Source organism: Lepidochelys kempii, chromosome 3, assembly GCF_965140285.1.
Source record: "Lepidochelys kempii isolate rLepKem1 chromosome 3, rLepKem1.hap1, whole genome shotgun sequence".
Taxonomy (NCBI): Eukaryota; Metazoa; Chordata; order Testudines; family Cheloniidae; genus Lepidochelys; species Lepidochelys kempii.
The window spans coordinates 204842953-204870180 of NC_136382.1; the positions used below are offsets into that span (position 1 = coordinate 204842953).

The window sequence follows — 27228 nt, forward strand, 5'->3', positions numbered from 1 at the left end:
AAATCCCCATCTGCAAAATAATAGTTGTAAATAATTACACCTCAGTAACTGTGAGTTTTAACTGACGTCAGTAAAACACTTTCTGATTCTCAAATGAAGTATTTCTACTTTATTACAAAGAGGTCAATCAACTCAGTATCAATTGTGCTTTTCGTAAAAGTTGCCAGTCCCAGAAAAGGGGACTTTTGGGGCCTGAAGGCTTGTGCATTTTTAATGCATTTGTTCATCCAGTAAAACCTCTCACACTAACTACTTGGCCCTTTCTTTAAGGTTCCTATTGACTTCCCTGGGTTTGGCTCAAGCTGCAACTGAACTGATGATACAACTGATCACTGATCTGTAAATTCCCCAAAACCATTAACTTGGAATATCATTGCTCTGATGCTCAAAAGTCCCAGGTATGAGCAGCTGCTGTTCAGTGCTTTTCTTCTGTTTGAAGTGACTGGTTCTGGACAACAGATCAGTGACTAAGTGGGCTGCATTTAGAGAACTCCCCACTGTACACTGAGTTTGAGTTGGTTTGGTGTCCTTAAACAACTTGGCTTAGTGCATGGAGCTCAGACATTCTCACGACCCAATCCCTATTTAAGGACTTTTCCATCTATTTAAAGTGCAAGAATGGGGGGGGAGGGGAGTGCCTGAAATTAATTGTGTGGATGACTTATATGCACCAAGTATTCCATTTCTTCTAGAAGATGAAATGTTAACTATGCTTAGGATCATAAGCAGGGATTCCATGCTTTTTTTGTTGTTGTTTCTCCAATAGATACTGGAAAACTAGAACTCCCTATTGGGGGTTAGAAAAAGTCACCAATGAGTAAGTAGTTTATGTCCTTTAAAAATAAAACAAGAAAGCAGCATTCCAGCAAGTTTCTCCTACAGGGGGAGGGGAGCACTGGGCCAAAATAAAGAAAGCCCTTTAATGGTAAATCTTTTTTTAAACTGGTGTTAAACCACTTCACTTAAAGGAAGGCAAAGAAAAGCAGCTGAATATCTTGATTGTTATCAACAAACCACGGGGATGAAGCCACCAGTAACTAAAATACAGGAAACTCTAGTCTCCGGTGATAAATAAGAGTCGCAACAGCACAGGATGCGTGCAGGGCAGCTCCTTGGGCCAAAGGGATCTGAAAGGCAAACAGCTTCTGCTCTTTTGTTCTAACATCTGATGTGTGTCCCCTGCAGGTCCCATCTGTGCATCTGGTGCCTGGGACAGCAACAGCACCGATCCTGCCGCTCTCTGCCAGACCAGACCAAAGCAACCATGGGAATCGCCCTTTTCTTCCTAGGCCAGGCATTGCTTTGGGGGGTGCCCTCGTGGGCAAGTGAGGAGGCAGAGGCCCTGTGCGCCCAGACTGCCTGCTACACCATCCACTGGGGCAAGCACAATTGGGCGGATGCCCAGGAGAACTGCAAGAGCAACGGAGGCAACCTGGTGACCATGAAGAGCCAGGAAGAGGCCTTGCATGTCCAGGATCTGCTAGCCAAGCTGCCCAGGAGGGAAGCTGGGCCAGAGGGGCAGGCGAGGCTTTGGATCGGGCTCCATCGGGAGAAGGGCAAGTGTTACCAGCAGCACCAGCTCCTCAAGGGCTTCAGCTGGGCCTCCGGCGGGGAGGAGACCAGCTACACCGGCTGGCTGCGGGAGCCCCGGGAGACTTGCACGAGCAGGCGCTGCGTGAGCCTGCACCGGAACAGCACCGCCCCCAGCTCCCCCGGGCTGGGCTGGGCCGACGGGCCCTGCAGCGGCTCCTCCGCCAGGGTCCAGGGCTACCTCTGCAAGTTCAGCTTCCAGGGCATGTGCCGCCAGCTGGCGCTGGCCGGGCCCGGCAGCGTCACCTACACCACCCCCTTCGGCCTGAACAACGCCTCCCTGGCGGCCGTGCCCTTCGGCTCCCTGGCCGCCGTGTCGTGCGAGGGTCAGGCGCCGGGGCCCTTCCTGGTGTGCACGGCGCAGGAGGGCGGCGGGTTCGCGTGGAACAGCCCGGGCCCGCTGTGCGCCTCGCCCCGCCACGGCTGCGCCTACAGCAACGGGGGCTGCCAGCACCAGTGCCTGGAGCTGGCCGGCGGCTCGTTCCGCTGCGCCTGCCGCGCGGGCTACCGGCTGGGCGGGGACCTGCTCTCCTGCTCGCCCGTGGACTACTGCAGCGCCCGGCCGTGCCAGGGGCTGTGCCTGGGCCGGCCGGGGGGCTTCGAGTGCCGCTGCCCCGCGGGCTACGCGCTGGCCGGGGACGGGGTGAGCTGCGGGGACGTGGACGAGTGCCTGGGGGAGCCCTGCCAGGGCAGCTGCCTCAACACGGCGGGGGGCTTCGCCTGCACCTGCCCGCCGGGCTACGAGCCCACGGGGCCCGGCGGCCGCCAGTGCCGGGACTTGGACGAGTGCGCCCAGGGCGCGCCCTGCGCCCAGCTCTGCGCCAACACGCCGGGCTCCTTCCTCTGCGCCTGCCGGCCGGGCTACCAGCGGGGCCCCGACGGGGCCTCCTGCCGGGACGTGGACGAGTGCCTGGGGGAGCCCTGCCAGGAGCGCTGCGTCAACCAGCCCGGCAGCTACCAGTGCCTCTGCCCGCCGGGCTGGGCGCTGGCCCCCAACGGCGTCTCCTGCCTCTCCGGCTCCAGCCCCACCACCGCCGGCAGCGCGGCCCCGTCCCCGTCCCTGCGCCCCCCAGGAGAAGAGGAGCCGACGGCTGGGGGTGGACAGCCGCCGGACACCCACCCTGCTACCGAGAGCCCAGCCCCGCGCTCTGATCCAACCACCCGAGCCCAGCCAGGGGGAGCAGAACCCAGCACCCTCCAGCCAGCTGCCGTCAGCAGGGCGGCAGGGGTTGGGGAACCCATGATGAAACCCGACGCTGACCAGGCCACCGATGGCCCCAAACTGCTCCTGTACTATATCCTGGGCAGCCTGGTGGTTATCCTGCTGCTGATGGCTTTTGCCCTGGGCTTGCTCATCTATAGGAAGAGGAAAGCCAAGAAGGAAAAGAGGAAAGCCAGGAGCGCCACAGACAACTACTGCTGGGTACTTGAGCAGGCAGAGAAAAAAGCAGTAGACAATGACTACAGGTAAAGGCAGGAGTCTGCAGAAAGGGTAGCATGCTTGCAGGGACTAGGGTAGCATCAGGGTTCTCTGGAGAGAGGGAACACTAAACTAAGGATAATTGTGTGCAGCAGAGAATATTTCCCATATTATATAAAACTATGCTTTCATTATGTGACTTAACTTTTGTTTTCACTTTAGAACCCTGGGTTTGGCATTGTCTCAGTGTCAGAGGAACAGTAAGTCTGCCACTTGGATCAAGATCCCCCTGCTGTTCCCACTGAAATCAGTATCAAAACTCCCACTGATTTTAATAGGACAAGGATTAGGCCCAGAGTGATAGGTTTCTTTTGAAAAATAAAAGCAATCACACTGAAGAGCTCATTGGAACTTTCAAAAAGGTAAACGTCTTTACAATCAGAATAATCATGGCCCTGATCTTGCAAACACTTGTGTACCTGACAGGTTTCAGAGTGGTAGCTGTGTTAGTCTGTATCAGCAAAAACAACAAGGAGTCCTTGTGACACCTTAGAAACTAACAAATTTATTTAGGCATAAGCTTTCGTGAGCTAAAACCCACTTCATCAGATGCATGGAGTGGAAAATACAGTAGGCAGGTATAAATACACAGCACATGAAAAGATAGGAGCTGCCTTACCAAGTGGGGGGTCAGTGCTAATGAGCCAATTCAAGTAAGGTGGAAGTGGGCTATTCTCAACAGTTGACAAGAAGGGGTGAATACCAAGGGAGGAAAAATCACTTTTGTAGTGCTAATGAGGCCAGTGTAATCAAGGTGGCCCATTTCAAACAGCTGACAAGAAGGTGTAAGTATCAGCAGGGAAAATTAGTTTTTGTAGTGATCCATCCACTCCCAGTCTTTATTCAGGCCTAATTTGATGGTGTCCAGTTGAGAAAGCATAAGAGGATGCAAGATCAAGAAGTTAGGAAAAGGTATTTGAGGAGGAGTTGCCCATCTATTGTCACTTAGGATAGAAAATAATCTCCTCTTTCAAAATATAGTAATATCAAAACCCAAACCATGCCTGTTTTATTCAAATATGTGTGTATTACAGTGTCATAGAAGCTTGTAAGTAGTCCAGGCTGAGTATATTTGTTTTTCACCCATTGATGAGAAACTGCCTGGGGTTGTAGTGTATTTTGCTAATTAGGGTAATTAGGCTATCCCCTTCCAAAGTCATATCACTTTTCTCAAGGTGAAGTCATCCCTGGCCCTTGTATGGGTCTGCAATGCTGGGGAGAAAGTGGGTGTCTGTTAGCCCCTTGCATGCTGCATGTAAAGTTCAGTCACAATCTCAGTCTCTGCACTCATTGCTCCAGAAGTGGTCAGGAGGAGATGGAGCCATGGCCCCCATGCTGTTCTGAACTAGCTCATCGATTTTTCTCCTTAAATACATCTTATGGATTTCATTGTGCTATTCACCATTGTTTCCTTGGATATGTTTATAAAGTGTATTTATGACAAAGCAGAATTATTGTTTTTTTTTTAAATGATTGATGATTTTAGGTGCCTCCATTTCTGGGTGCTCCACTTAAGAGACCTAATGGTGCCTGATTTTCAGAGGGCTGGTTGTTTTTTTAAATGAGGCCCCTTTAAGATGTTTCAGACTGGGCACACCCAAAACTGAGATACCCAATCACTAGTCACTTTTGAAAATCTAAGCTTAGAGTCCAAGTCTTGCTCCCAATCAAGTCAACACCAGTTTTGCCATTTACTTCAATGAAGCAGTACCATGCCTATACAGAGTACAAAAGGTGCTAAAGAGGAATATGGATCTGGTTATAAGGGTACATATTTTCCCTGAAATACCCACCACCTTTATATTCTTGCAGCTTTTATTGTATACTTGAGGCCACATTTGACAGAAATGTGAACTTAACACAAAAGAGTTAGCTGTGAGCCTCACAGCTACATCCTGTTCTTTTTAGTGTGTGGAGGAAAACCCTTTCCTGCTGTTTTTCTTCTCTGGTTATCCATTGTACAAGTCAAGAAAACAGGAAAATGTAACTTCTAGCAGCTGTAAATGTTTTGAATAGTTTGTATATGCTTCCATTTCTCTGGACAATAGTTGAAAGAAGCAGTGTACTCATCCCTGGTTTATTGGGAAGACCTGCAGAAAATTCATACTAACTAATTCTTTGTTATGACACCAATCTAGTCAAGCATTTAAGCACGTGAGTAGCTTTAAGCATCTTTGTAGTCCCAACAATAGGACTAAGATTAATGTTATGCATGTGCTTAAATGCTGTGCTGGGTCAGGGCCTGTATGAACAGTCATACCAACAAACTTTAAAATTCTGGGATTATTCGTTTTGCTTTGTGTCGTTTTCAAGATGTTTATAATCCTCAGTCTTTCCCCATTCATTTTATAGTGGAAGATATCCAGGTGTTTCCATGTTAACTCTTTTCATTCAAAATGAATGGGAAACTAGAAAGTATAGGTGTGGAACCATAAAGCCAGTGTAAAATCTCACATATTTATTCAGAAAGGTTAATAGTTCAATCCATAATCCTGAGTTTTTAGTATTATATAAATTTTGTGTATTCTGGTGTGTCTCACAGAATTATGAGTAAAAAATTCTAATCAGTTAAGGCCACCAAAAAACATTGATTTGCTATGTATGTAGGTTTAGCTTTAACTGCCCTTTACCTCACCAGGTGAAACCTCTTGAGGCCAGTTTCATCTCAGTGGAGTCACATCAGTGATGAATTCAGCCCTTGCTTGCTTTTTGCCATGAATTAGTTTTCTTGATTCAGGGCTCAATGCAGAGCCAATTGAAGTCAGTGGAAAGACTCCCATGGACTTCACTGGGCTACGGATCAAGCCCTTGAAGTGAGTAGGAATGGCAAAGGAACAGATTATGGTACCTAAATGAAGAGTCAGGAGATCCCAAACGTTAATGTGGGCTCTGTATGTATTTACTCTGTGGAGCTGGATGAGTAACTTCAATTTCCTCCCTGAAAATGGGGAATAATAGTGTTTACCTGCTAACCTCATGTGGGCATTGTGAGGACTGATTTGTTAACACATGTGAAATGCTTTAAACACAGCAAGTGCTTTGTATGTGTTGTTATATTCCTGTTATGCCAGGGTTGTATGCACAAACCTCCTCAGTGCTAATGGGAATTACCAGTGCTTAAAGTGCACCAGGTTTAAACATGATACAGGCCTGGGAAATACAATTGCTAAAAAGCCAGCCAGCTTGCTGAGATGCTCACATTTTTAGTACCACCTGAGGAACGTCCTTCTCATTGGCGGCTTTCCCGACTTGCCCACCTTTGGTGAAGAGCAGCTAATCTGAGCAGCTGGAGGAAGCAGACCAGAGTCTTCTCCTTTTTCCCTTAGCAACCCAGTACCAATCTCACAGGATGCACAAAGGGAGCGGAAAGACTCCAGCATCTCAGAACAGCTCTGATCCTTCCTTCCCCTGCCCCTCCTGTGAGCAATGGGACAGCTCCTCCCCATCCCAATGCAACCAGGCCTGGGAAGGGATACAAGAGGCTCTCACTGCAGAACCTCCTCCCCCTTCCTCCAGGCCTGGGAAACCAGGGTGAAGAATTCCAGGAGATGCAGGAGGAACAGAGGTGAGGCTGGGTGGGCAGAACTACTGGGGCCAGGCAGATGTGGTGTGATAAGACCCCCCCACACACACTTTTTCAGATCCTTTTAATTATTGGTAATTCCATGTGGCTGCCCACAGGTTGAAATAATACATGCCCAAAAATATTCTGTTCTTCACAGGTAACAGCATCATTGGTACATCAATGTTACATTTGTGTATGATGATATTACAGGTGTTCTTAAACAGTGGTTTCCTTTTTTTTAACTTTAATACCGTAAATAGCATTACCTCAGTGGATACATTGCTCTTCTGATGGAAGCACGTACAAATAAAATCCAAATGAAATGTGTCATTGATGCTTTGAAATAAACATGATAATACTTATTGAGGCAATACATGATACATTGTTTTATTTGTGGTGTTTCTAATAATTTGCTTAAAACTGCCCCCAAACCAAGACCTTTTTTATACTAAAACTGACAAATAATTGATTTTTGTTTTTTTAAGGAAAGCAGATACCCTCTGTGAAAAATGTCATTTAGATTAAAAAAAAAATTGACAGAAACCCGGGTTTTGAGGGAAAATTTTTGACTAGCCCCCTGATAAATTGTCCTTGCTAGTCAAGATTAAGCAGGGCAGTGCTGGAAAACTATCTGCATTGTCACTACTCATGCTGCCCCCGCTCTGTACAGAGGACTTTGGTTTCTGGAGCTGTCAGTTAGGTACCTTTCATCTAATAATGATTTAATATGTATACTAATAAAGTGTTTAGAGGCCTCAGGCAAAATCAGGGCCCTTTTGTTCTAGGTGATGTACAAATGTATACGAAGTAAAGGTTCCTGCTCCCCAGAATTTAAGTCTAAGGCCAATGGAATGCACTCAGACAGACCCACATGGAGCCTTTTTGACTTCAGTGTCGTTCTGGAGGGGGCAGGGGTCTATTCATGTGGCTCTCACGGCAGGACCAAGGCACAGAACACTAATTTCTTTAAAACAGCAAAATATTAATCATTTGGGGTTACCAAGATAGATCTGCGCGGCTGATGAAAGATTCATCTAGGAAAAATTGAAACATAAGCAAAAATTTGAACTAGCCTTACTGACCAGACCCCCTCTAAAGATTCTCATTTCTATAGCCCCTGTGTCCTACCAATCACAGAAGTTTTTGTTAAATGGTATATTAAGAAAAAAGATGTTCTCTAACAGCAGCTGGACATGAATAAATGAGCATTTTCAAAACAGGAAAAGCTTTTCTGGATTCATTTTGGCTAGTATCAGCATCTGCCATAGGAAGAGATGACTAAAATTAGGTACCACTGTGATGGGCATAGTCTCAATATTTATCCAGGGAAGTGAGATAGGTAGGTCATGTACTACCCCTATCTAATTTAGGCTGGTGATCTGGAGAAGAAAACAGAAATGTGGTTATATCTGACAGAAGTGCAATAGGGTGGAACTGAACTGCTGATTCTGTAGCGCAGTCATTGCTATAACATGGTCAGAAACCACTATTATTGCTATTGATGTTTATTATGGTATGCCTTGGGCCTAACCAAGATTGTGCTAGGCATTATACAAGCCCAGGGTAGAGAGTGCTATTACACTGAAGAGCTTAGAATCTAAACAGGATGGATAGGGGAAAGAGATCCAAAAATCATAGTTTGTCCATTCTTTCAGTCAGCCTACATTCAGACCTACCATTTACTGCCGTGGGATTTCTCAACCAAGAGCTTGAAGTCAATGGAAAGACTTCCACTGATTTCAGCGGCCTTTGGATCAGGCCCATATTAGTTATTTTGGCCCTTACTTGTCACAGGTGCAGTAGATCGCAAATGAACTGGGACACTGTCAGGGTAAGCCAGGGCATCGCACTCCCTGGGACCAGTGCTGAGATATAAAATCTCCACAAGGATCGTTCTGGGCCTCTGAAGTTTCCCCCAGGATCTGCAGACCCCCTTTTTTCTGTGGGGCAGGGAGTATGGAAAGATTTGGAGGAAAAGGTGTCAAATAACAAAATATGATGCACTCTGCAAGGATTAACATGGCTCTCTCAAATCTACCATGTTCTCCAAAGTGTCTCACGCTGCAAAAACAAGTGCTTTAAAAATGCCTTTTCATTTCCCTTGTAGAAGAGTGACTCACCAGCCAATGTGCCCCCTCATGGCTGGGCATAGCTTATTAGACTGTCCTCCTCTGACACCCCTTGCTGACAGCCACTGTGCCTCTTCTTAATACTATGGTCCAATGGCCTTACACCAGGTCTTCAGCCCATCTCTGAGCTCAATGGTCCTTACACCTCATATATTGGGGGGACTTTCACAAACTTAGGCCCTTCCTGTACTCTGGGTTCCAGTCTACTGGCCCTGTAACAAGCACCTAAGGTCTGCACCCTCAGCCCCCTTTCTGCTTTCCTAGACTACTTCTTACCTCAGCCTGTTTCTAGGACCTGTTCCCAAGCCCCTTTCTGGGGTCACTCTTCCACAGGCTCTTCTCCCCTTCCCAGTCTCCGCAGAGGTCTTTCCCGCTATTGCACAGTGACACCTCCTAGATGATTCCTCCCTACCAGTTTAATTCTCTCTGTCTCTGAAGTCCCAGCCCTGGGCTGGCTCAGGGGTGTCTCTTATCAAGGCCTATCACAAGAGCTTACTTCAGTCTGGTCCTTACCAGAGGCTCCTATCCCAGAAGAGAATCCCTAAGACTTCTACTGCCCTAGAATCCTTCCTCTATTAGTTACCCTACTTCTACTGGGACTGATCCTTAATTGGGCCTGGCCCATCTTTCTGGTGCAACTGGATGGGCTAATTGCTCTCTGGCTTCAATTAGCTATCTCTATACCAGTGTAGAGTATATGTCCCATCACATACCCTCCCCCTCTAATCTGTGCCTGTTTTCATTATTTTTATCTTTTAGTCCTTTCTTGGCATTTGACTCTCTCAGGTCCCTTCAAAGTCAGTAGGTGACCTTCATGTCTAACCAAGTACATTGCAGTGCTGTTGCCTGATCTTTAGATTGCATATTAATTATATTGATTACTTAAGAGTCTCCAGTTATCACTTCGAGGGTTGCCAGGTTCTTGCCCCAAGTTCAGGCCCAGTATTATTCAAATTATTATACTGGTGGGAACCCTGACGTGCACAGTTGCACTATAGGAACTCTTATATTTACAAATAGAGTTTATTCATACATTTAGCATAGTCACAAACACCCCAAATCAGTAAAGGTAGATAGAGGTACTACAGAATGTCCTTCTCCACATCTGTATAATCACACCATCTCCTATAGAACAACGTGAAATGTTAGCGGTCATTGTCCTCATCACCATCACCTTCCCCATCATCACCAGTGGCCATCATCCTGGCACCTCCCAAGGACTACACCTCTCTCTCATACCACGCCTAGGCTGGGATGCCGTTTTTGTAATATGTTACGCTGACACTGTTGTATTTGATGCATATTCAGTAGGGGATTTTTTCCCCTTCCTTATTTGTATTTCCTCACCTTGCTAATGTTGGAATGTTTTTTTCGTATAGGTTAGTATATCAATGATCTCAACTCATTATCATATATGTCCATTCATTACCATGGCCCTTTTGTGGTTAGGTATCACATTTGTTATTTCTGTCCTAACCGAGTATTTCGGTTCTTTCCAAGTTGTGGTGTACATGATAAGTTTAAAAGGGTATGAACTTAGGAAAGCCCCTGTGCCAACCTACTTTAACGCATCCTCTATGTTATAGGTCACAGCCATACATGGACCTTATGCTTTAGCTCTTCACCATCTATCTAGGTGAAAGGTCCCAAACATATGTATTCTAACCTGGCCTTAGCTCGCCATACAGGATGTGGCCTGCAGGTCCCTTGTGTTACAGACAAAATATACTCTAATATAGACCTATAAACCTATTATAATAAAATAATCAAACCCATAAGAAAATAAGACACTTACAAGAAAAGATATATAAGCAAGCAGGCTAGCCTTAAATATATCCCATGTACCTGTAACCAGTTCGTTGCCAGGACACTTCTGTGGTTGAATTATTTACGTCAGAACTTCCCCTTAAACTCTATTTTCAGCTCCCCAAATACTTGCGGTTTTCCATTGGACCATTTATCTGTGCAAAGTTTATCTGTTCAAAGTTTATAGGTTTCAAGCCTTATGCTAACTTGCTGAAGCTAATGTCTTACAGAATACAGGCCTGTAGGTTTCTTGCATTACTGCTGAATATAATGCAAAGCAATAAATATAATAAAGGCAAACTAGCCCACTGGGCTACAGTGCTACTTGTGACAATGTGACCGAAGGAAGGATCCAGATTGCTAGGAAGACAAGAATTAATGTTTTTTAAAGATGAACCCAGAGAACTTCCCAGGTTAGGAATCTGCTGTTCTCACTTATGTCTCAGAGGATGTTAGAGTCAGCAGAGAGATCGCGAGAAGGAATAATAGTCTGACCTCCCTGAATGTGCAAGACTTGAAGCTTTCCTTCTCCATATCCCCCAAAATACTGGGGCGCAGACAAGTTCAACACCTGTGTCCATTGTAGGTACGGTTATACATCAGCCACCACTGTTACATCTGAAGCAGATACCTGTAATGGGGCACTGGTCTTTTATGGCCAGAGGAGGTAGTTTGAGAGGCCAGTCATCCCGCTGCGTGTCCTGGGACGTAAATGAAGCAATCACTAGAACAAAGGAAGTTGGTCCCTGAGGAACAGTTAATGTCTGGTAGGGGGAAGGTATGGGAAAAACTCAGATTACTGTTCCTTTAAGGGCCCAGGAGCCTGGGTGGAGCAAGCCTCCTCTCTCTGCCAGCCAATCCAGACAGAGGTTTGAGGTTATTACACCCAGCTGGGAAGATTAAGGGAGTGGTGGGATGATTCTGTGAGCCTCTCAAAATGAGGCTTCAAGCCCAGGCCAGCAAGAGCTGCTAAGAGCATAGGAAGAGGGTTGTGAGAATCTCATCTACAGGAGTGAGTTTGTGGGCTGGGAGATCAGAACTTGAACCATTCAATTCCCAAAGGCAGGCTATAGGAACACTGATAGAAAGGGAGCTTGCTTTGGGAGCTAAACTATGCTGAATCAATTAGATCCTAGGAGAGGGGGAATACTGTTCTAAAGACTCTTGCTGTGAGTGGGTTATTTCTGGGAGCTCAAAGGGAAACTGAGGCAAGGAGGTCCTGGGATGGCACCTGTCCACAATGCTCATTATTTTTCTAAAATGGATTAGGATGGCAGTATGAGAAACAAAAGATGCACAGTACAGGTCCCAGAGCCTCACTGGTATAGCTCTCTTGTCTTCAATGGTGTTGTGTTAACTTACATGGCCTCTTCTATTGTAGAAGATGTTTTTCTTCTGCTGTGTGTTTTTTCTCTTCTTTTGCTATCTCACTTGGTTTCCCCCTCATGCTATGGCACTGATGATTAGTGTTTGTAGTTGTATGCAGTCAACAGATAATTAATCTAGCAATCCCTTTTGGGAGGCACATGGGTGAACTGGATTTCAAACGTTACTTCTCTAAGGCCTGATTCAAACTCCATTGAAGTCAGTGGGAGTGTTCCCATTGACGTAAGTATGTTTTGGATTGAGCACCTAATGATTTGTATATTTGGTCCTTTTCCCTCAAATGAAATTCCAGAGCTGCCTGTTAGCTGAGCAAGATGTCAGTCTGTCATTTCTCTAGGCAACTTCTATATGTGCTCAAAACCACAATGAAATGGCAGAGCTGTCAGCTGATACACATTGTAACTCCCTCAATAGAAGAACTAATATAAATGTAACAATTTTATAAATAAAAATATAAAAGTAATCTGCCTAGTGGTGTATGAGTCAGAGCCTCTGTCATCATGGTTAGGGATCCACCCCCACTCACGTACATCTGCTTTCATATCAAGAGGATTAAAAACGTTTTCATTTGCCGTTACCACCCAGTTCTTCTGCATTTAACCTTTGCTTAGAGCTGGGACAGCTCATTGCCGTGCCATGCCCCGTGACCAAATTCACTGTTTTCTGTGATGCTAAACCTCAAGTGTGACACACGACCTCAGGAGTGAGTAGAGTGGGAGGAAACTGGGTGACAGTGAAAATCTACCCCCAAGGGTATGTCTTTCCCTGCAGAATTAACTGGAATGTGGATCATTGGAGTTATTTTTCTCCTGTTATTTTGCAATGCAGCTGCTTCCCCTCAAACTGACACTCAAGTTGCTGTGTCCACACTGATGCTGTACTCACTCGTGGTGTAGAGCTGGGTGAAATTTTTTGATTGAAACTGTTTTTGGCAAAAAATGCCAATGTAGCAACATAGAAATACTTCCCCAGGGTACGTTGATGTTGCTGAATTGTTTCAGTCAGGAAAACCTGAAACAATTCCCAAAAACCTAACTTTGTTTTGAGGCTTTCTGAAAGAAGCATTTGGATTTTTCAATTTGAAATGACTTTGTTTTGAAATTTCCTTTTAATTTTATTTTTAAAATGTTTAAAGTTTTTAAAAAATCCCTCAAAATCAAAACAAAACATTTCATTGACCCCAAAAGTGTGTTTTTTGTTTTTTTTTTATTCACCAAAAATTTAAAAAAACTCACTTCAAATCAATCCCCCCCAAATTGCCGGTCAACTCAAATCAGCTATTTACCCAGCTCTACGAGTGTGTGGCTCTAAGATTTCTGGGGGCCCGTCGCACGGTTCTCAGCACTGTAGTCAGCTGAGCTGCTCTGTGAATTCTTTTGCTGTGTATCATGGGAGAACTTGTTTGTTCTTCCTGGCCACATAGTTGAGAACTCTTTCAAGTAAACCACTTGTGGCTTGGTGCACTTCCATTTTGTCTGTGGCCTCTGTTCTAACGGTGACAAGGCACCCATTCAGGTCGGAGGAAAGACCTGTACTAAATGTGGGCACGATTGCAGCTCTCACTTGATAGATGCCCCGAGATATAGTGGTAGCACCCCCTCTATAGTCGGAGTTTTCACAGAGAATGAGAATATACTTTGGCGTCTTATTTTCTGGGATAAGCATCCATGCTAACGAGTGTGATCATCACGTGGTGCACATCCATGCATCCATTTGTAGGGAAAATGGGCAGGATTTTCTCTTACTCATTTTAATCAAAATGAATGCAAACAAATACTGTTGGATGTTCCTGTGTCCTGAGAAGTAAAATTTACTCTCAATATTACATCGCCTCAATATTCTTGTCATGCACAAGGGGGATTTTTTAAAGAATATGTCCATCACCCATGTCAGAAATGTTGGGAGCCCCTTATGTAGGCAAAACTCCCATAGTTGTAGGTTATTTTAATAGGGTGCCCATTAAACCTGCTCACAGCAAATCTAACCAACAAGTCAATTACATTTACACCCACCTGTAAAGGGCCTTTACACTGCCAGAGATATGTAAAAAGGCACCTATGTAAATGAGAATCAGACCCATAATAACTAAACTGTATTCAGCCAATTGGACTCTGACTTCAAAGGGCCTAGTTCAAAGAGGTCTAGCCTGTGTTAACTTCCAAAACAGGCTAACTGAGAATCCAAGTTTAATTTCCCAACAGGAAATTCTTGGAATGATGAATCTTTATTGTTAACATGTTAACAGCACATGGATTATAAAACTCTTGCAGCTGGGCCTATTGCAGTGATGGAGACCCCTTGGGATAGGGAGTCCACTCCACACAAGGCCTGGAGGGGTAAATTAGGCCAGTTAACCTATCAACCAGGGGTTCTCAATCTTTTCCTTTAGTCCCCACCCCATGCTCTAAAAACTGCATGGCCCACCTTTGCCCCAACAACTAGTTTCCTACATACCCAGTAGATTAAAAGCTGTATTCGATTGATAGTTATACAGTTAAACACAAGCGCACACATCTAGAATATAAAAAAGAAAAGGATAACATAAGTGCAAAAATAAACAGAACCATTATTTTTGTTTTACTTACTCGGGGGGAGCTCGTTGCTGGTGCTGACGCACAGGCTGGGTGGCCCGCTGAGGTGATCCGGGGGTGGGGGTGGAGGTGGTCCGTCCTCCCTCTCTCAGCCCTGCCACCTGGGGCCAAAGCCCGGTTTATTTTGGCAGACCCCATTAAAGCTGCTCACCCACCTCCCCCCTCAAGTGGGCTGCAGACCCCTGGGTGAGAACCGCTGTTCTAGGCAGAGGAAAGCCAGGAAGCACTAAGGGCTAATTGGCTGAGGGAGCCCAGCTGCAGGAGGGGCTGGGCTGGGTTTATAAAGCCAGGAAGCTGGCAGCAGAGGGGTGCTGCAGGGAAGTAGTCTGCCGTCACCTCCCTTCCATAGGTGCCAGATTTGTATAATTTTTGGTGGTGTCCCAAACAGGTCCAAGCAGAGCCATCCCATCTACAGGAGGGACTGGGGCAATTGCCCCAGACCCTGCGCTTTGGGGGGCCCCATGCTTCAGGGGGACATGGGGTCCAGGTCAGCCTGGGGGGTTAGCAGGGGGGCTGGTGCGGGCAGCAGCAAGCAACCCGGCCCCAGTCCCCTCCACCCTGCCCCACACGCACAGCTCCCGGCATTGCTCAGGGGAGGAGGCAGAAGACGGAAAGAGGTGGGGCAAGGGCTGGAGCTTGGGGGGAAAAGGAGGGTGGGGGCAGAGCAGGGGCAGGAAGAGGCGGGGTGGGTCACTTGCTCCTGCCAGTGCCAGCTCCCCCACTAACCCCTCTGCTAACCCCCCAGGGTGCCCTGGACCCCGGGTCCCTGTGAAGCGTGGGGCCACACAGAGCGTGGGGCCCTGGGCGGTTGCCCCAGTCCATCCTATGGACAAGATGGCTCTGAAAATTTAAGCCCAAACATTGGTGGAGCTGGGCCCACATTCCTGAATATTGCTAGAGCATGGTCACCATGGACCCATATAACTCGCCACCTATGCTCCCCTCTCCCCAGGAATGTGGTTGGGGCTGTAGAGGCAGGTAGCCTACGGTTAATCCCTGTGAGGAGGAAGTTTGGGCTGGCAAACTCAGAGGAGTGGGGAGAGCCAGAAGGTACAGAAGAGGCTCAGGAAAAGGCAGCAAGATTCAGGAGGGAATCAATAGACCCTGGCTGCTGACGAGAGGGTCCCTGAGGTGCAACCCAGAGTAGAGTGTGGGCCGGGGTTCCTCTAGTAGCCACTAAGGAAGTGACACCATCAGGGCAGTGCTGGAGAAGACTGCCGGAGTGAGACTGTTTGTGCAGAAGGACTCTGGGATTCCCAGAAGGGGAAACCACGCAGTGACCTGGCCAGAGGGCCGAGTCACGATGAGGAGGCTGAGAGAGGAGGAGACAGTGATGGAGTGCGACTGCTGGAAGGGGCATTGGCCTGGCAGAGCTAATCCTCAGACCCGTTGGGAGGCGGCGGCAGCAGCCAGCGGTGAGCTGAGCACCCGGTCACATCACTCTTTCCTCTGATCACGTGGCACAGTATGGAATCTTCACTAGTCGCTCTGGGCCAGATTGTCCATTGTACTAAGTCCCCTTTTCGCTGCTCTGGCAGCCTAAAGGGGCTATAAAGCAGGCATTAATTTCTTTGGTATCTATGTAAATGAGAATCTCTCTCTCTTTTTGCCATGTTGGCTTTACGTTTCCTCAGTTGTCTGAGGTCTCCCCCTGCCCCAGTGTCTCTTCCTCTGTCTTGCAACAAAGTCAGAAGACATCTGAGTTCAGGGGAGAATGTCATTCTTTGTCCTGAATATCCTGGCTTTTAATAACTTTGTTTTCTCATAACGACAGCTGTCTTTCAATAGCAGCTATTCCCAGCAGGAACCCTGGCAGCACCGAAGTCCCACGTTACAGAGGGACTGCTAGAGAACTGAAGAGAGACCCCCTTGTAGCAATAGGCATTAGGACTAGAAGTAGTCTTGGGACTTCTAGGGCCTCTTGTGAATGAGCCTTATCCTCCACAATGCTGACCGCCTCCTAGGAAGCAAAGAGTGGGAGCTGCATGCGCTGCATATCTCCCAGAAGACGCTTAGCACTTGATTCTGCACTGCTAAAGGGAATGGGCCTGATTCTCCATTCCCGTGCCCCTTATATAATCCTTTATAAAGCAGGGGTAAAACACAAGCACTGGCATACGTGAACAGAGAATGATGATTTGGCAGCATATTGTACCGACTTGGCAGAGGTATAAATAACTACACGAGAGGTATGGCACTGGAGAATCAGACCCAGTGGGAGTTCTGCCACTGTGTTAATTGTGCAGGATTGAGCCCAATATTTAGAGTATGAAGCATTGGGCAAACTGGTTCTAAACGCTTCAAATGTCTTCAGAAACATGGGCCAGGTTTCTTCAGTGTTGCATGTTCTCTTCTGGAATAGAAACCTGGCAGGTCAGGCATAGGGCTCGGTCTTTTATGTATGAATTTTTACCAAACTCTGCTCACTACACGCAACACCTGTCTATGGGAGTCTTTTTTTTTTTTTCCCCCCCACTGACTTCAGTGGGCTTTGGATCAGACCTGAAAATCCTAAAACCCTCTTTTCAGCATTTGGTTCAGAAGGCAGCACCCTCGATTCTCAAATGTGCTTCTATACGAGGCTGATTTCATCATCCTCAGTATGGCCAAGCTGCTGAATCCTGTGTTTGGTCCATTCTACGAGCTCCTCAGGAAGAAAGCCAAAAATGAGCAGAGATTCTTGTGCTATTTCCTTCTTGTGGTCAGTCATGCTGAAATGACTTAATATTTTTTCATTGTAGTTCTAAAATGTTCCAAGACAGGTGAAAGTTTGACTTGGATGGGCTTCTGTAGTGTTCCTAAACTGGCCCACATTTCTATATAAAAAAGGGTTGGGATTTCCTTTTCGGCTGTCTAGGTACAGCATCGTAACTGGGGATTTCTGTGGCTTTTCAAAAAAGACAAAAAAAATCTGTCATGCTTGTCTGTGTATAACCCATCTGCATTCAAAAGTTAAGAATCTTATTTTAAAATCAAACCAAAAAAACCTTGACATAGTCTCATCAAGCAACCAGAGGTCAGGCGAAATTATTGGAAATATTCCCTATCGGCACTCCTTTGATATAAAATTTATGACAGTTTTAGATGACTCAGTTTGAGATGACTCAGATGAAAAAAATTAAAGGTCCCTCTTTTGTTATCACAGTTGACAGCCGGCAGTGTGTTACTATAACTTTGTAAACTGCACTGCAGTATGATTGAGAGACTGCTTTTAATCAAGCCTCACAAAGGGGAAAGAAGTACATCTGGGGGAAATGTTTCTGTGCGTGTCATAGAGTTGAAGGCCGGAAGGGTTCACCAGACGATCTAGTCTGACCTCCTGTGTATCACAGGCATGGGTGGCGGGTAGGGGAGGCTGAGCATCCACAAACAGCCAGGAGTGGCCCCACTCACACTCTGCCCTCAGGGCTCTGCTTCGGCTGGGCTCCAGGGGTTAGGGCCAGGCCACTCGCCTTTCCTGGGGGCGCTGTGGGCAATAGCCAGCCTGGGGTGGGGGCTGGTGGCCATGGGGGTGGGGTGGGGGCTGGCTTCCAGGGCAAACAGAAGGGGCAGAGCCTTGGATGGAAGGGGTGGGACTGGGGGCTAGCCTCCCCCAGCCAGCGGTTCACGCGCCGCCCATGATCACTGGCCTCCAGTACCACCCAGCACCCACACACTAAATCCAATAACCGAAATTAAACCAAGTATTACAGCCCACAGGAGTCTAGGCTGTCTTGCCACAGGCAGAGAATAGGAGGAACGGAAGTGCACCAGTGCCCGAGGCCTCACAGTGACAGGGAAATTATTAAATGAGATACACCCAGATAATCCTGGTAAGTCCCCTGGACCCATGGGCGGCACGTGAACCACTGGCTGGGGGAGGTTAGCCCCTAGCCTAACCCCTTCTGCCCAAGGGCCTGCCCCTTCCACGCCCCCCTCCCTCCCACGGCTGCTGGCCCCCGGCCCAGGCTAGGGCCCCCAGTGCCAGGACGGCGGCGGGGCCCCAGACCCAGAGCGCCAGGAGGGCAGGCCACCCACAGGGAGACTGGAGCCACGCCAAGCAGGAAGCGGGGGTGCAGGGCCTGAGTGTGGAGTGTGGACGGGGCCACGCCTGGCTGTTTGGGGAGGCTCAGCCTCCCCCAGCCTTTGCTACCTGCTGCCCATGCCTGCACCGCCATGCTGCAGAAGGCGAAAACCCCCAAATCAGACTGGGAAATCCACATGATCAGATGCCTATGGTGGTTTGAGTTAGTTGAAACTGAACATGAGCAGAACAAAAAATTATGATTAAAGGGAAAGCCAACGCCCATAGAAACTTTGGTGCTCTGCAGCTGTTCAACTGAGGAGCAAGGAGTAGGTGTAGAATCTCACACTTTGTTTCGTCTTTTCCAGTTGAGCTGGTTGGAAAATGCCATCATTTTCCTTAGAAAATTTTGAAATCACTCTCATCAGGTAGGTTTCAAAAGAATAATTTTTCAGCTTAAAAAGATTGTGACTTTTTTTTTTTACTGATTTCCCCCGCCCAAAAAAAATGAATTTTTGTTTTAATGTTCAGATTTTAGTTTTTGTTCCGCCCCTCTGCCCCCCCCCACCTCATTTTGCCATTAAAAATGGGGAGGAATGGGGGGGGACAAATTACAGAAAAATCAGAATCTGAAAATGAAAAATGTTTATTTAATCAATAACTTTTTTGTTGTTTTTTTTTTTTAAAAAAGGCATTTTGGGGAAAAGTTGAACTAAAGATGTTGACCTGCTCTGTCTTAGAGCCACATTCTGCCCCTTTGCTGCTGAAAACTCTTCAAGTATGAAAGCAGCACAGATGATTGTATCCTTCCTTTCTGGAAGATCTGTTGCCAAATGCTGATGGGGTTTTTCTCCCAATGAGGTTTTTTTTTCTGAATACAGGCATGTTTTAAGTACATTATGGCAATGTTCCCTTTAAAAGCAAACAGAGAGAATCTGGAAGGATGACAAAGATTATGAGTAAACTGTGCCCCTTTTGGGTGAATTATTGAGCTGGGCAAAAAAAATTTCAGGGCACCAAAAGTACTGGGAATCTGGGTTAGATTGGGTGAATAGTTTTGGTGGGAAGAAAAGGATTTTTTTTTAATGTCAAAACCATTTTCAAATTAAATATTTCAACGTTTTGCTTGTAAATGACATATTGTTGTGAAGTTTAGCGATATTTTAAGGGATGAACCCCCCCCAAAATGAAACAGTCTTCCAAAAAATCTTGATCTTGGATCAAAATACCAGCTGAAACAAAAACCTGAATTTTTTAGTTTTTTTTTCTTTTCTGTGTGTCTTTGATCCATCATTAATTTTTATTTTTGTTTTCATGAGAAACCCCCTCAAAATTAGTTTCTCCTTGAAACCAAAATTGTGGGAGGATTTTTTGGTTGAGCCCCCCATGGCAAAAAAGTCAATTATTCACTCAGCTCTAATTATACCTAGGGAGTAATTGGCAGCTGTCTTGTAAGTCTTTCTTTCCTGGGCTTTTTCCTCCTCTCTCTGACACCATGGGTAATCATTTGCACCTATGCAAAGTGAATGTAAAGTATGGTAGCTTTGTACATCCACTTGGCACATATATAACCACAGCCTTTTCCCCAGGATTGACCTTGACCAGTAAAATTGGGGTAAATGGTGTTAACCTGCGTCTACACTAAAGGTGCTTGTTACAACAGGGTTCCATCACTATCCCTGACCTAGCCTCAACCCTCTTTCCTAACCCAGGCAAATCCATAGTGCTGAAATGAAATCATGCAAACATTTTTTCTTTTATGCGTTAGGGCTGGAATTTTCAAAAGGGAGTAAGAAACAAACGTGCCCGAGTCCCAATGAAAGTCCCTAATGGAGCTGGTAGGGAAATGGATTGTTTCCACTGCAGAAAATTTAGATGAAAATGGACTGAAATGAAAAACTGAAAATCAAACCTTCTCACTTTGGGGCCAAATTCTTCTTCTTCTTCTTCTTCTTTTTTTTTTCTTCAGTGAAAAATAAAGTTTTCAAGGAAAGCAGTCACTTCCCGTGGCAGAGTTTTCAGTTAAATGAAAATTAACTTTCCAGAGGAGAAGTTTCACTGGAAACTTTCTGACCAGCACTAGTCAACAGGAGTTGGGTGTCTAACTCCTTTATATGCTCTGGCAAATCCCACCCTTGATAGCCATTACTGGTTACCACCCCATCTAGCCTCCAGTAGAAACCAGTTGTGAGAATCAACAGATTCTAATAGTCGCTGGGAATTTCTGGTAGGAAAGTGTTCCTTCCTAGCCCTCTGAGGGAATTTATTTACACCCTGAAGCATGAGGCTGGGCACAGTGTAGGTCTTGGTGAACTGATGACTTTGCAAAGATTTGGTAGTCCCAGGAGTGCCCTAGATAGTTAGTGAAATCACTGTTCAGCTTATAGGTCTGTATTGCACACCACCTGCATATTCGTGTTCTTGAGAAAACGTTATGGATCTGCCTCTCTACTGTGTTACTCCGGTTGTGTGATGGTCTATAGCCATTGAAACCAGTGGGATCACCCAGAGTCATAATGCAGCGGTGAATCAGGGCCTATCATTCTGTACATTTCATCACTGTCGGCTGAATTGCAACTCCTGGAACACAACGGTCATAAAAATAAAGGGAAGGGTAACCACCTTTCTGTATACAGTGCTATAAAATCCCTCCTGACCAGAGGCAAAACCCTTTCACCTGTAAAGGGTTAAGAAGCTAAGATAACCTCGCTGGCACCTGACCAAAATGACCAATGAGGACACAAGATACTTTCAAAGCTGGAGGGGGGGAAACAAAGGGTCTGTCTGTCTGTGTGATGCTTTTGCCAGGAACAGATCAGGAATGCAGTCTCAGAACTTCTGCTAGTAAATAATCTAGCTAGAAATGCGTTAGATTTCCTTTTGTTTAATGGCTGGTAAAATGGCTGTGCAGAATGGAATGTATATTCCTGTTTTTGTGTCTTTTTGTAACTTAAGGTTTTGCCTAGAGGGATTCTCTATGTTTTGAATCTGATTACCCTGTAAGGTATTTACCATCCTGATTTTACAGAGGTGATTCTTTTACCTTTTCTTTATTAAAATTCTTCTTTTAAGAACCTGATTGTTCTTAAGATCCAAGGGTTTGGGTCTGTGTTCACCTGTACCAATTGGTGAGGATTTTTATCAAACCTTCCCCAGGAAAGGGGGTGTAGGGCTTGGGGGGATATTTTGGGGGAAGACGTCTCCAAGGGGGCTCTTTCCCTGTTCTTTGTTTAACACGCTTGGTGGTGGCAGCATAGGATTCAAGGTCAAGGGGAAGTTTGTACCTTGGGGAAGTTTTTAACCTAAGCTGGTAAGAAAAAGCTTAGGGGGTCTTTCATGCAGGTCCCCACATCTGTACCCTAAAATTCAGAGTGGAAAAGGAACCTTGACAATGACACTGCCCAGTGCGTCGCACCCTACGCCGTACAGAAGCAACAGTGTCCTTAGACTTTCTTCACTGTCTGCTGCTGTTGTGGAAACGCAGGGAAATGATGATTGTGCTCATGTTTTGCAGAATGGCAGCCAGAGACGTAATAGGTCAGCGGACCTCAGGAGGCTGACTCAGGAGGCTGACTGATATGCTCCTTTCCCCTTTAGGAAGACCATGGCAGGTGAAAGGGTAAGGGGGTGCCTTGTGCGAAACAGGAAGTGGAGAAGATATTTTGCAGCTCTAATTACTGTTCTGTTCTAAATTAAAACGCAACTTCTAAAGCAAAAACAACACTGCAGGGAAGCCACAGGGAAAGCCACAGGAAACCCTGGGCAACATGTGGTGGAATCTGAGGTTCTGATCCAGCAAAGCGTTTAAGCATGTGCATAACTTTAAACATGTGAATAGTCTCACTGCAGTCAATTGACAATAGGCATGCTTAAATCTAAACTCATACTTAAATGCTTTTCTGGATTGTGGTCTCATTTCTTAGAGCGAGAGACTGCCAAGTATGCTCTACCACTGTGAAGTGGGAGGGAGGAGAGATAATTTGTAGGAGATTTTCAACTCCTTTGAGGCATTGCAATTTGCACTGCTGAGCTGGAGCTCTTCTGGAGTAGGCTGACCTGTTCTCTGAATAGGTCAATGTACCACGGAGCAGGAAGCTGCAGCCTTCCTGAGCCCAAAAGGCCAGGCGTATTTTGCTGGATCTGCCCTTATTTGTACCTGATTACATAATGTTATTGCAGAACTCACCAGGTGGCACTGCTACACATAACCCTGCAAAAAACACTTTTAGGGTATGAGCAGTGTTCAGTTTTGAAGAAATGCTGAATTGTTGTTAGCATTATGATGGATATTCTTTTGGGTGAGCAGCAGCAAACAACAAGAGAATTTGCTCTTTGCTTTAATCTCTCCAGAGTCAATTTTGGGGGTGGAGTGGCTTCCTAGGAACCAGGTGTTGGAGTTCAGGCTGCGATTTCTGGAAGAAGGGATTGCTTGCATGCTGTTTGTGACCACTCTGTTCAAGGACTGGAATGTATCATTTAAATAAACAAGTTACACTAGGAAAACTTTGATTCCATGTCATGGATTTCTCCTCCAAAGGGGAAGCTGATCACGAACTGATAAAAGACAGGAAACAAAGGGTAGGAATAAACGGTCAATTTTCAGAATGGAGAGAGGTCAGTAGTGGTGTCCCCCAGGGATCCATACTGGGACCAGTACTGTTCAACTTATTATAAATGAACTGGGAAAAGGGTAAACAGTGAGGTGGCAAACTTTTGTATCATCTACAAACTACTCAAGATAGTTAAGTCTAAAGCAGGCTATGAAGAGTTACAAAGGGATTTCACTAGACTGGGTGACTGAGCAACACAATAGCAGATGAAATTCAGTGCTTATAAATTCAAAGCAATGTACACTGGAAAACACAATCCCAATTATACATCCAAAATGATGGGGTCTAAATTAGCTGTTACCACTGAAGGAAGAGATCCTGGAGTCATTGTGGATAGCTCTCCGAAAACATCTGCTCAAGGTGCAGCAGCAGTCAAAAAAGCTAACAAAATGTTAGGAACCATTAGGAATGGGACAGATAATAAGTCACTATTGCTGTCTATGAAAGGCCCCAAAATTCTGCTACCGCTCCTCAGCCAGGTAACAATCAGAAAACAAGGCAGCTGGCTCTTCACTGTCATGTTTAGCAAGAAATTAGCCAAAACTTTGCAACCCTAATGCTATTGTTTACAAAATGGCCAGGCTCTTTTGATATTGATATTGGCAATTAATGCACCCAGTGGGTTTGGAACGCCCCATTACCCCATCCCCAAAAGGCAATTGAGTTGGGGGAGGTGAACACCCACAAACTTCTCCAGCAGAGGTTTAGTAACCTCCTAGATAACTTGTTCGAACAGCCCATAGGCAAAATGGGGAGTCACCGGTCCATCTCCACTCTGGATGGTCAAATAGCCCATGGCAGTCCTGAGTAGTCTTCTGCATGGCCACGGGGTAGCTGGTAAGTGTGGTAAAAGAGGGCAAGATTAGGGAGCATGTGAGGCAAGGAAGTTGCTTGCATGAGCTCTTCCCCCTCTGATTCAGCTTGGCCAACCGTGCAACTCACCAGAGGACAGAATTTTAGAGGTTTATTATTATTTTCCCCCGTCTCTATTTGCACAGCAGGAGCCAATCTCCACAACCTCCTGTAACCTCTGTGGCTTGGACTGGACTGGAAAAGGATCAGACGTACCATGTGAATGAAAGAGAATAACATCATTGGAATGAACCAAGTAAAGAGTGATATTGATTTTTTTTTCCCTGCAGGGAATTCCAGAAGCTAACTGCTGTGATTCTGTTTTGTGGTAAAATACTGCTTTTTAAATTGAAGAAAAGGATCAAATACACTTTCCTCTGAATGACGGAGATTTAGATGATTGTTTTTAACTTTCCCTTTGTGCTGGCTGCCCTCTGACAGTACGGCTGAGCCTACATACAAAAATATCACTGGAAGGATTAAAGTTGGTAAAAGGTTATGCTTTCCCCAGCAAGTCAAATTGCACTGCAAAGGGAATGTAATGAAGCCTTCTCTTCACTGAATACATGACCTACGGTGTTGTGTGTTGGTCAAGCCAGTTACATGTATTATCGGTTTTATTTATGTTTTGTAAAGTGTTTAAGAATTAGAAGGAATTAAGAGGGAAAATGGTGATAGGTGCAGAAAATATCTATAAATCTGCCTTGTTAGAAGCCTAGAGCCAAATCCTGGCTCAGATACTCAGATCTGCAGATGAGGACAGAATCTCCCCTGTAATTAATGGGGTACGTTTTTGTGCTTCAAGACTTGGAAATGTTGGTCCTGGAGCTGGAGTTACATTTCTGTGCTTCTGAGATGGATCGGAAGTGATCTCCATGATAACACGTCCGATTTCTACACTGGGATCAGGCCAGAGTACTCTTTTATGTCACTTCCTCCCCTCCCGCCCCCCAGCTCTTTCATTTTTATCTTGTACTGAATAGTCACTGCCAAATCCTTTGCACATGAGCTCCCCCCAGACCAGCATAGGACAGCCACAGAGAGAGGCAGCACTGTTTTATGTAGAGTATCTCCCCTGTGGGGTAGCAGGTGCTCTGTTCTGGTGAGGCTCCGCTGAGCAAGCATGTCTTCTGAAAGCATTCATTTACTTCTGCCTTCGCAGCCACGCCTTGGCCTCTGCTGCGCATTACTGCAGCATAAAATGAGAACTTTAGGGCCTGATCCAGAGTCCAGGGATGTTCACGAGAGCTTTCCATGGCCTCCAGTGGGCTTGGATCAGGCCTTTATGCAGCAGTTTTACAAAAGAAAGAATTAGGCAGTCATTTGTACTGCCATGTAACTGCATAATATGGGGGTGGGAGTGGGGGTAGGGTGACCACCGGTCCCTAATTGGGCGGGGCAGTCCCGAAATGTAGATTTCAAGTCCCAGTCCTGGGCTGAATGACTCCAGGACAGCATTTGTCCCTGATTCCCCTTGACACAGTTCAAATTTACCGCTTAGCAAGGGTCAAACCATAGCAACTACAGCGCAGTGCAAAGCCCCGCCACTGCCACGCTATCCACAATGCTGACATAGTCCCGGAACGACTGACACGTGGTGTAGCCAATGTAAGACCTCAGTTATCATCCCAGTAGCATGTGACTTGTTACACGTCTCCCAGGTTTCCAAACAGCTGAAACTAATCTGCTTTGGCGATGCAGTCCAATGAAGAACAAGACACATTGGCAAATTGATATTTAGTTTTTAATTACCATTATTAAATATAGAATATAAAATGTGCACATATACTATAACTCCCTCTCCCCCTACTTTTTTAAATGCCATGCATTCTGTTTTTGCATTTTGAAAGGTGGGCGCCCTAGGGGAAGGGAGGGAGAGGAGTTGTGTATAGTCCTGAAAAATATCCTCTTTGGAGCCCAAATCATTCAGATTGCCAGCAACTGCACCTGTATGCTGGGCTCTGTTTACCATCCCAGGGGACATGTCCATGCAGCTGGCACAGCATGCAAGTGGACAGCTTATGAAATTCTCTGACTAATCTAGAGGCTGAGTCTGGGTCAGCGCCGTTTGTTCGGGTTGGGTAACCAGAAGCTAACACGAAAACGCAGAGAGGAAATCCCCAAAGGCTGTCTCATCAGCTAATCCATTTTACCTCCACTCCCCTGCCTCTGCTTTATTTTGCAGTTAACCACTGTAGAATGCAAGGGGCCTGTGATGATCATTCATCATTATTAATATAATGCTTCAAGCAAGAGGTAATGTTTTCCAAGTCCCCAGCTGCTATGGGAAATTTCAGTAAATTCCCACCGAAGCTTTCAGGCTTCTTTCTCCTCTTCCAAAGAACAGAGAATCTTCCCCAGTCTAACCCTTTATTAAGGAGCCTGACACGCCAACGCGCGCCTGGCCTCTTTGTTACCCGCTTCATATGTCGAAGTCAAGATCTGCTGTTGCTGTATGTCTCTAGCCTACAAAAACGAAACAGCCTCCATTAGAAAGTGAAAGCATCTTGTTTTCCCTTAAGTGAGTTAGCAGAATAAAAACACTACTATATTGTAATGTGTTTAACCACCATTGCACTTACTTAACCGCAGCTCAGCATCCTTGGAGTGCGCAATCAAATGCCATCTGCTGGCAGAGACAGGAGTTAAAACATATTAGAGAGAAGGCAGGGTGGGGTAATATCTTTCATTGGACCAACTTCTGTTGGTGAGAGAGACTAGCCTTCAAGCTACACAGAGCTTCTTCTTCAAAAATGTCGCCTTGCCACTGAAAAAACTTTCACACCTTCCTACCAATGGCTGCAATGCTGTTAAAATCCAGGCGTGAGATCCTGGCCACACTGAAATCAAAAGCAAAACTCCCATTGATGTTAAGGGGGCTGGAATTTTGCCCCTGGCTTTTCCACTGGGGACCCCTCAAGAGCACATCTAGGGAGCACAGCATATTGTGATGGCTGGCATGCACTTAACTGTCATGTCATCCACTCCGTGCTGGTTCTGCTCATGTGAAAAGGTAGCGCCGTGGAATTGAATTCCCTGCCCGTTCACAAGAATGGAGCAGACAGGCACGGGTGAGATGGTCCCTGGAGCATTCAGAGGATTATAAGAGGAGGTTGGGTTCAGAGCCTGGGTGGGATGGGGGAAGAGTTGAGCCAGGGGAGATTCTGAGCAGTGGAGAGTTTCTCTGTTTTGGGGGGAGGGGGGAGTCCTAGCCTG

At 46.0% G+C, this 27228-nt stretch overlaps 1 protein-coding gene across 4 annotated transcripts; it reads left to right on the forward strand.

Annotated features, from left to right (window-relative positions):
* Window positions 1-913: 913 nt before the first annotated feature.
* Window positions 914-24347, forward strand: CD93 (CD93 molecule). 4 transcript variants are annotated; one of them, XM_078852360.1, is made up of 3 exons: window positions 915-3057; window positions 22065-22169; window positions 24159-24244. In XM_078852360.1, the coding sequence occupies exons 1-2, from the start codon at window positions 1169-1171 to the stop codon at window positions 22108-22110; spliced, it is 1935 nt and encodes a 644-aa protein (XP_078708486.1). In that variant the 5' UTR covers window positions 915-1168; the 3' UTR covers window positions 22111-22169; window positions 24159-24244. The 4 variants fall into 4 exon arrangements, with proteins under 4 accessions (XP_073195811.2, XP_078708486.1, XP_078708487.1 ...); XM_078852361.1 differs by having other exon boundaries at window positions 24162-24243; XM_073339710.2 differs by lacking the exon at window positions 22065-22169 and having other exon boundaries at window positions 914-3057; window positions 24162-24347.
* The last annotated feature ends 2881 nt before the right edge of the window (window positions 24348-27228 follow it).